The sequence below is a fragment of the Xyrauchen texanus genome, chromosome 21 (genome assembly GCF_025860055.1).
Source record: "Xyrauchen texanus isolate HMW12.3.18 chromosome 21, RBS_HiC_50CHRs, whole genome shotgun sequence".
In the NCBI taxonomy this organism is placed as follows: Eukaryota; Metazoa; Chordata; class Actinopteri; order Cypriniformes; family Catostomidae; genus Xyrauchen; species Xyrauchen texanus.
This window is the reverse complement of record NC_068296.1, coordinates 26854720-26864884: the sequence shown is the minus strand read 5'-3', so window position 1 is coordinate 26864884 and position 10165 is coordinate 26854720. Positions and strand designations below refer to the sequence as shown.

General features: G+C 37.4%; 1 protein-coding gene across 1 annotated transcript; it reads right to left on the bottom strand.

Annotated features, from left to right (window-relative positions):
• Window positions 1-2580: 2580 nt before the first annotated feature.
• LOC127661483 (pannexin-2-like) lies at window positions 2581-9680 on the bottom strand. The gene is made up of 5 exons (XM_052152220.1): window positions 9635-9680; window positions 8426-9534; window positions 8072-8204; window positions 7776-7967; window positions 2581-7625 (listed from the first exon to the last, which is right to left on the bottom strand). Exons 1-5 carry the CDS (start codon window positions 9678-9680, stop codon window positions 7336-7338), a joined length of 1770 nt encoding a protein of 589 aa, XP_052008180.1. The 3' UTR covers window positions 2581-7335.
• Window positions 9681-10165: the final 485 nt, after the last annotated feature.

Here is a 10165-nt window from a genome sequence, read left to right as displayed (position 1 = left end):
TTATTCAAAAACTGAATCTGAATTGTATCATTTGAAATTGAATTTATTCGTTTGGAACTGAAGTCCAATAAAATTTGATCCTCACTGAAAATTAAACTCTCTATATATCTTCACATTCACTTCTCACAATTCAGATTCAGTTCTCAAATTCAATGTATTCTCATATGTATTGAGAAGCCTGGCAAAATCTTACACTTGATAAAAACATCAATATCATTCCAGAGCTTCTGAGTGTAATGACACGACCAAAATAAATGAACCACTGTTTCATCAGAATTCACACAAAAAGAGCATGTTAGCTCAATGTCAGATTTAAATCTTTGAATACATTTCTTAACAGGATAGAACCTGTGTATCAACTTAAAGGAAATTTCTTTCACTTTATTTGTGAGAATTAATTTCTGCTGTAAAGACCAGATTTTTTTCCAATTAAGGTTACCAAACAAATTATTCCAAAAGGAAATAACAGGTGGAACAGAAATCAAATCCTTAAGAAATAAAGATCTTATAGTTTTTAGCTTTCGACTCTGAAAAACAGATTTGACCAACAGAAGTATCACAAGGTTTAGGAAAGGATGCAGTAGATACTGGGGTGAAGTAATTACAGTTTTTAAAAAGCATACATTATCCAGAGGGAATAGCACCCATTACTGTAGCAAATTCTTTTGGGGTTACTGGTATTTGGTATTCAGAAAGAAATTCTGAATATCTGAATAAAAGACCTTGCTTATTAAACAAATGCTCCACTCCTCCTCCTCTTGTCCTTCAAGGCAGCTTGAAGTAAGTTCGTGTTACTAAAGTAACCAATAACATCGATAAAAGTTTTATTCATGTAACGTTACAGTGTGCAACAGTTCTGGCTTTATTTTGCAAATTTATTGTTTAACCACTTCAGCTCTGCAGGATATTTTGAATTTTTTAGAGAATTAGGCATATCTGAATTTAAAAGAGCGTCCTGCCCACATACATTGGAGTAAATGGATAGAAATTGTCTAATTTTACAGAAAACACTCTAAATTTCAACACAGTGGTGGAATATTGCATATATTTTATTATATTTATTCACAATGTTTTGATAAACACATATAAAATATCATATTTTTATATATTTGTTAATATTTTTTATTGTCATTCACAAGTTTGCAATGCACTGATGTCATGGCATGATGTTATGTAGTTTGATTGTTTGCTCTTTTGCACAGTTATTATATTCAAGGACGTGTCAATGTAGACAGTGCAGATATCAAACTGGTCTTTATTCTACAGCAAGGCAGAAATCTTGGTGCAGATGCTGCATCTGCAGCTGTACATAACAACCTTGAAATTCTTAACCAGTCGCTCGGGAATACCAGCACAAGGCAGGGTCAGCAGCAGTCCGTTCAGCAGTCGGGGCAGAGTCAAACAGTGGACCAAGATATGGCCAGGTTTCAGTTTTGCAGTCATGACAATGACAAAACAGCAACATTTTATTTAGCATGCATTTACAATACAACAATAAATTTGCAAAATAAAGCCAGAACTGTTGCACACTGTAACGTTACATGAATAAAACTTTTATCGATGTTATTGGTTACTTCAGTAACACGAACTTACTTCAAGCTGCCTTGAAGGACAAGAGGAAGAAGACGATGCCGCTCCGTGTCTCTCCTGAGAGCTCATCTTTACAGACTGATCGAAGACGATTATTAGACGATCGAAGGTCTCATATAATATTAAATTATATAATTATAGGTCAAATATTATTTACATATTGTTAGTAAGTAATACAACAAAGCACGACGTATTGCATAACTACAAATCACCGCGAGAGCTTTCCAATATGCGCGCCACTGAGTGACGTCTGTACATCCGGGTCAGAGAGCACCTGTCCATCAAAAGCTCACTATCCAATCAGAGTAGATCACTGTTAAGCCCACCCCCACGAGAGGTTTGTCTCAAAACAGCAAACGAAAAACTGCGAAGCGTTAGCGAAATCTGTGGCAATGTATTCAGAATCCACGATTTGCGAAAACGAATCTTTGAAAAACATTAACAAAAATGAAGCATATTTGAAGAGCCTGTTAAATTCGTGCGACTGAGTTCATTTTATTATTTTTTTTTCATTTTAATTGTGTTTTTCTTCTTTTGTAATGGAATATTTTTGATAGTTTCTGAAAAAGTTACGTTCAGTTTTATAAAGTTACATTCATTATTATTGACATTATTATTCATCGTAATTCCATAGTTTCATGGCGGGTAACGTACTGTGCTCCAAAACATTGGTGCTGATTGGCCCAAGAGGAGTCCTGTGCGCCAATGAACGCTATCTATCGATCTGCGCTCGATTGCTCTTCCTTCATCCTCCAACTACCCGGATGTCTGTCTCAGTAACTTGAAATTGAATTTGAGAACTGAATCTGAATTGTGAGAAGTGAATGTGAAGATATATAGAGAGTTTAATTTTCAGTGAGGATCAAATTTTATTGGATTAAGTTCCAAACGAATAAATTCAATTTCAAATGATACAATTCAGATTCAGTTTTTGAATAAATTCAATTTTAATTAAACAATACAATTTCAAATTATGTGATTCAAATTCAGTTTTTCAATGCAATTATTCAAGTTTAGCCATTCAAATTCAAATATAAATGGTTCAAATTCAGTTTCTGGTGGCACATATTTCATCCCATATTTTCCAGTTTAATTTATGTAATATGAGTTTAATTAACAACTGGACATGCCATATACAACCCATGTGATAATCTAATCTTTTCTCTTTTTTAGCATAGTCTAATTTATTTCTAAAAGCAGGTTACTTGGTTGAAATGCTGCAGCTCCATGAATATATAATATATACTGTATATAATATATATTTTTCTTTAAGAAATTCCAATTTAGTTTGTGGCACAGAAATAGAAACAAAATAATAAAAGCAATAAAAACATATTATGGCAGTATAAAATTTAAAAATAATAATACATATAATAAGTAACAAATGTGATATGTGTCTGGAAACATGAACATGATTTTAAGACTTTTGATACATACCTTATCTAACACCATTTGGACATGTCGGCTCAAAGACTAAGTGTGATTCAAACATTGTGCAATACAAGCATTCACAGATTAGCACCCACATATCATACACAGTATTTTTCAGATCTACAAATTCAAGTCTGGAAAAGTAGCCATGGTTCTTTCCACTTTAATGGTATTATCATTCATGATCTGTGTTCCTTTTATCATAAAATCACTACATAAGTATTGCACTCTGATCATGGTATGTGCAAGAAATACCGCGAGCTGCAATAGTTATTTTCACAATATCAATCTCATGCCATGTGGTTATACAGTATGTGCGCTGGGATTCTAATTGTTGTCAGTTCTGGTGTGCTTTTTGTATCCACACAATCAGTGTGTAATAAGGGTGTTTTTAGCAGGCTATTCCTTATACTTGCATCACCACAAGGTGCATCAGTGAATGTGAAATGTTTTGATCGGATTTACAATGGTAGAATGACAATATACGCGAGATGTGGTTCATGCAATCGTGACTATCAAAAGCATTGTTTCCTCTTCAATTTGAAACGCTCAAACAGAACTTTGCTAAACAACCCTGTCAGTTCAAAAAAGCTGGTATAAGGATCCATTTGTTTTCAGACTATCTAGTATTTAATGTCATTAAACACTTTGACCCTTTAACACAGTGATTCAGTTCCATTAAATAAGTGCACCAAAGGTGTGTGGAGAAACAAGCCATGTGTTTTGTAAATTAGTGATGATCATTTTCTAACAAGGAAAATTCCTAAAATATTTCACATAATTGTAAAAACTACTTTTTTCTATACAGCTCAGTATATACATTCCAAGTCTGCATATTATTGCAACAATAATAAAACAAGGTTGCATATTTTAAGAATACATACAGTATATTGCGTTGGATACCTCTACATTTGTGAAAAATGTGCTGTGTGAAAGTACATGAAACTGGATTGAATTTAATGTCAAAAATGAACAAATCGTGCTTGTGCAAAACTTTGATGTGCCTCTGCCTTCATTTGAAGTGTTATTAGAATATTGTTAATGTTATAAAAAGGTTCCTATAATGTTATAAGAATGCTATTAATAAATAACATGTTACAAATGTTATTAATTGGGGACTCTCTAGACCATATGGTGAGCACCAAGGTCTTGGGTGTGTCCCCTCTTTGGGTGTCATCCATCCATAAATTATTTGTATGATACAGACTGTATCTATCTATACATCACAGCCTCATTTACATCCACACAAAATTCGATATGATTGTTTACTACCCTAATTAAGGTCTATGGAGAAACATATGCATAATGGTGTAATTGTGGCATCTACCTGCAGCTAATTGGAGCTAACTACTGAAACTAACCAGCCAAACCCTTGACCCCCAAAGCACAACATAGGCTGCATTTACACTGTAACAAAAAATCAGATTTTTTTAAATTCACAACTGACACAGATTGGATATTGTTGCACTCATGTAAACATAAAACAAAAACACATGGATCAGATTTTTTCATGAGGTTGTGGTTATGTGGTTTTAAAATCAGATACGCAATATATGCACATCTGACCTATGTCTAAACATTTGCACCTGATTCTCCTTGTTTTTCTGACATTATTGTCTGCTGAAACATAATTTCAATTTGTCTTTACATACACTCACTGAGCACTTTATTAGGAAAACCTGTAAACCTACATGTTCATGCGATTATCTAATCAGCTAATTGTGTGGCAGCAGAGCAATGCATAAAATCATTCAGATACAGGTCAGGAGCTTCAGTTAATGTTCACATCAACCATTAGAATGGGGAAAAATGTGCAAGATTGTTGGTGCCAGACGGTCTGGGCTGAGCATTTCTGTAATTGCGGATCTGGGATTTTCATACACAACAGTCTCTAGAGTTTACTCTGAATTGTGCCAAAAGCAAAAAAACATCCAGTGAGTGGCAGTTCTGTGGCCGGAAATGCCTTGTTGATGAGAGAGGTCAAAGGACAATGGCCAGACTGGTTCGAGCTGACAGGAAGGCTACAGTAACTCAAATAACCACTCTGTATAATTCTAGTGAGCAGAATAGCATCTCAGAATGCACTACATGTCAAACCTTGAGGCGGATGGGCTACAACAGTAGAGGACCACACCTGTAACTTTATTAGGACCATTGTGTTCCTGATAAAGTGCTCAGTGAGTGTATATAACAAAGTTATTTTGGATTTATAAGATGTCAATCAATTATGAAGTTTCAAGCACTCATTTAACTGCAAGGAGACAAACATTAGCTACAAAAAGAGCATAAATCAGTACACAAACAGGTGAAAGCTTTATGATACACTTAAGTCTAATTATGTGAGTACACATTTTAACATAATTTAAAGGATATCAATGAAAATTATTAGTTTGAATTAAATGTGCAGATTTAGCAAAATGCAGTGTAATGCAAGCCGCAGTATTTGCAGAAGAGAATAGCGGTAAAAGAACAAGCATGTTTTCGTTTATCCGAAACGTGTACAGGAATATTCTGAATAAATGAACTTTACTGAGCATTTAATCTTTTTTTTGAATTTTATTTATTTTTTAATAAAGGCTTGTAATTAAGGTCATTTGGAAAATTACCTTAATCTGTGTTGCGCGTATAATGGCGTGACAGACGGGCTCTTTAATTAAATCACTCTCTGTTAAAGGTAAGGTTAGTGAATGCATGCATGGGAATTCTTGTGTGAGAATTTGGAGAGTTGTCTTTGAAGAATTAACTGTATTCTTGTAAGGTTATCGATATTCCAAGAAAATTTTGAAAGTAAAATTATAGCATGTTTTTTGCGGTTGATAGTTCTAACAATGCTAAATAGTGCTGACTAACAGCCTATTGTGGCTTGGCAGGTAATTAATATAAATACATGTTGGTTATTACTTAAGTGAATTTTAACAGACAAGACAAAAAAATTGGATATGGTCAAAAGACTGGAACTGTTCAAAAAAGTCGGCATAAAATAAAAATTCACCCTATCTATTTTCTAAATGCATGTTATTGATCTTTGGGATACATCTCTAGCGTTCTTTATTAATGAGGAACCGGGATCCAGATAAACATCCAAGGTAAGAATTTTATTTCTCCACTTTTCAGTGACACACAAGGGTTTGCTTTTCAGCATAACAAAAACACACAGAACACTCTGCTGTGTGCGTCTCTGTCTCCTTCGGCAGGTTGGATTGCCCTTTTATCTGTGCAGCTCTCACTGCAACACAAAACAGCTGTTAGAATTAATTTCCCACATGTGTCAATCCTTACCGTTCTTCTCCCAGCCTCACTCTCCACAGACGTTGCTCGGCCACGGCCCCATCATCTTACGGTGAACATTTCATCCATGCATTAAATTTTTTTACCTTGTAATCTTTAATCAAAATGTCATAACTCGATTTTCAAGTGAAACAACAGACTTCTCTCTGGTGACGTATGCAGGACTTCTCCAATCATTTAGTCCGCTTAAACCCTGCCCCTTTCTTATAAAAACCACAACCTTGTGTAGAGGTGAAAAAAACATCAATCGCATGTTGGTGAAGATGGCAAGGTGTATTTTTGTCTGTTTTCCTTCAAAACTATCATTCCTTAACCCAAACTTGGTTACGGGTCAGCTGGCTTGAATTTACATTTCGACTGAGGAGGAATAACGTTTTTTCTTTCTGTTATATTTTGTGTATTGTGATTCAAAACGTTAAAATGTGGTTATCTTTTACTCGCTTGTTTTTCATCAGCTACAGCCTCTTCGAAAGCAAAGAACACGATGTGCTTGTGCATTCATGTTGTCAGTTTGATCATAAATTTGTTGAGATCGCTGCACAGTTTCACCTATAACTGGCTCTGACTCGAACAGCACGATGGAAGCGGTGTGTGTGTCCACTGCAAACTCGCATTCAGATCTGCCTCCGTTCTGCTATGCAACGCCCATGTTTTCACAATCCATTCAACAACCAATGAATAAACTCAAATCCTACCTGACATTTTATTTCTTGTTCGATAAGCTGTTTCACTCAGAAATACGGAAGTAAAGTCGGTCGCAACTTCCATTTCATGCCGACTTTAAGCCTTGCAGGGTAAATGCAGCCATATTGTCACTTTAAATTGTAAATATAAACCTGTATAACTTCTCAACCTGCCCCAATGTCCCATAATCATCATCACTGAAAATGAATTAATCTGAGATCCACCCATAATGAGAGAGACAAAAATATCACCCTAAAAACCTGCACATTCCTTTGTGCTTTCAATCATATTCTCAGTGCTATTGCATTTGTGTGTGAGTTTGCACGTTTATCTGATTTGACTTCAGCACTCTCCAGCAGCAATCAGTTCACCAGGTCTGGCTAGTCTGTCCCTTCTGCTTTGCTCCTCCTCTTCCTCATACAAGGAGTGATGGATGCTCAGCATTGGGTGTGAGGGGTTTCTGCTAAAAGGCCCAGGTTGGCTCTCAGGTTCGTCCCCCTGATTGAGTGGATTCTTGACCTTTGGGGAGTCCAGAGGTGTCAGGTTGGTTGTACCACCATTCATATAGGATGTTGTGGAGAGTGTGGCAGTGGAGAAGGCGGTGGTGGACAGTGGAGGAGACTCTTTATTCTCTAAGGAGATAGAAAGGTGATATACAAAGATTTTTCAGTAATAATGATATAAACCCTTTTAAATCAAGCAGAATCTTGTTTAAACATAGAAAGACAACAAGAGGGTCTGGTTACCCTGGTGACAAATCCTTAAATAAAATCTAGACATACCAGTTAGAGAAGAGGAGACATGGACAACTGTATGTGGGCCCTCAATGTACACATTATTGAGAGAGTGCTCAACAGGTGGTGGCTCTGGGTTCACCGTTTCTGCTTTTGCTTTCTGGATGGTTAGCATGTAAGGATGAACATCCAGTGTGAGATTAAGGGTGTGTTTTTTCTCTATATTATATGTTTCTGCAGCTAAAAAAAATAAAATTAGAAACAGGATCAGAAGAGATTTAAAAGATTTTAACCACAGTAAAATAAACAATACTGACTTGGACCAGGTTTAACTCTAGTATTACCTTTGTTAGTAGGAGGATATTGTGTGCTCTTACTGTCCAGAATTGGAGCAATAATGCTTTCAGTCTTCCTCCGCACTGGTTTAGGTTTTTCTGCTTTTATACTATTTTCCAATCTGGTAAGAGTGAGGGGTTCCTGTTCAAACACAGAAATATTTAATTAAATATTAATTTGTTAATTAATTAGTTAACTGAAGGATCATCCGAAAAGTAGGCTATACACCACTTAATTTAATTTCCTGTGATTCCACAGGGGGTTATGATCAGTAAGCAGTAAATACTTGATTGACTAAAATTGGTTCCATAAATCTGCTTATAAATGCTCCAATTGAATGAAAACTTCATGTCAGATCTTACTTTAAATGACTGTGGCAAAGGATTAGATGTAGGGATCCATTTGATCTTCTTACGGGGTCTTTTGATAACTGAGGGCTCTCCACCCAGCTCTCCAAGTACAGAAGGGTCCATACTGGGGTCAACAGTCTGGATACCAGAGTCTCTCACTGTCGGAGTGGCATCGTGGTTGGACTGAGCTAATGCTGCCAACAGCTGCCGCACCACATTATCATACATAAGGTCACTCTCATTAGTGATGAAATCCAGTCTATTGAGAGACTTAATGTGGTCTCTGTTCTCATTACAGAACATGGCCAGAATATTGATGTCACAAAACTGTGACTTCTGCCAGCGCCTGCGTGTTTTAATGCCTACTTTGTGCAGCTTGTCGAATACAAAGTTGGACTTGCGCACCACAAACAAATGAAGTAAGTTCAAAAGGATAATGAGGTTCATAGTACAGAGCAAGGCAATATCCACTGCAGCCATAATGCGCTGGAGCTGCACGGCTGGCAGCTTGCAATTAACACTCAACCGGAGTTCAGGAATGCTGCTAGTGTCTGGCGGCTCACCCAGGGCACATGTGAACTCATTCTGCCTCTGACGGGCATAGTAAATACTCAGGTAAGTTATGGGGATTGAGCTGAGGCAGATGATGGCTAAATGCCGCGCCAGGTACAGCTTAGCCAGAAAATTATTCTGCCCTCGCCGTTCTAGATACTTTTCAAACAGGTTCTGCTCAGGGCTCTTCTCCTTCTCAGCATTCTCGATGATCTCCCGTCGTTCGCGTTCTGTAATCCCTGGCCCTTTGGACTGGATCTGCTTCTCAATCTTGGGTGCTCGGCCCTCGGCTGCCCTGTGGTAGCAGTTATCAATCTCTTGAAGGAGAAAGTTGAGCTCAGAGGTGAGGCGAGTGGAGGCCAGGAACTCCCATCCAAGGGCAGGTATGTACATTATGCCTGCGAAGGCCAGCAGAGCATAAGGCAGAAACTTGTGCTCGAACAGGGAGGGCCGGAGTTCAGGGTCAACACCAGGCACTGCATCCCGCAGCTCTGTCCAGCAGTAGCCCCTGGCATATAAGGCCTGATCTCGTGTGAAGTTGTGTGGAGTGTAGCAATATATTGATTCCTCTAAAATGGAAAGAAATAATTAATTTACCACAAGAAAACATAAGAATCCCTGTTTTGAAAATAATTCTGATTATGCCACACTTAGCAATCAGTTAGATACCCCAACTGCTTCTGTCCAGGAAAATCTGCCAATCGGTATATCCCATGTTGGTAAATGCTGGTTAGTGCTCAATTGGTGCTGGTCTAGATGGTGGACCAGCATAGCTATGTTTTTCACCAGCAAATCCTAGCTTGTGAAGTTGGTTGACCGGCATGGTCTTTCTGGTGATGGATCAATAATAACATTTATCTACATTTGTGTGGACATAGCTAATTATTTCACAGCAGCTTTAGCTCTTCACTCTGTGTCTTAGTTGATTTGACCTCTGTACAGAATGAAACTTTCATTACCAAAAATGCTAATCATACAATACATTTTGATCATTGTGACAGGGCGGCGGGCAGGACCGGGTCGTGATTATACACACCTGGTCCCTTATCAGGCTAATTAAGCCTCCGAGAGGGAGGCCGGTTCTAAAGGCCGATTGCGGACGGTGGTGCGACGAGAGAGAGATAGTTTACGGACATGTCCGTCGTGTGTGTGTGTGTGTGTTTGTCTTTTGTTTAAATGAATCATTAAAATATTGTTTAT

What these genes read in the sequence shown, in the direction of transcription:
- LOC127661483 (XM_052152220.1), bottom strand. Translation starts at nt 9,680, where the DNA reads ATGGGATATACCGATTGGCAGATTTTCCTGGACAGAAGCAGTTGGG. An exon ending in CTTTGCCACAGTCATTTAAA is followed by an intron (nt 8,205 to 8,425) that starts GTAAGATCTGAC and finishes GTGTTTGAACAG; the next exon opens with GAACCCCTCACTCTTACCAG. An exon ending in TGTCTCCTCTTCTCTAACTG is followed by an intron (nt 7,626 to 7,775) that starts GTATGTCTAGAT and finishes CTATCTCCTTAG; the next exon opens with AGAATAAAGAGTCTCCTCCA.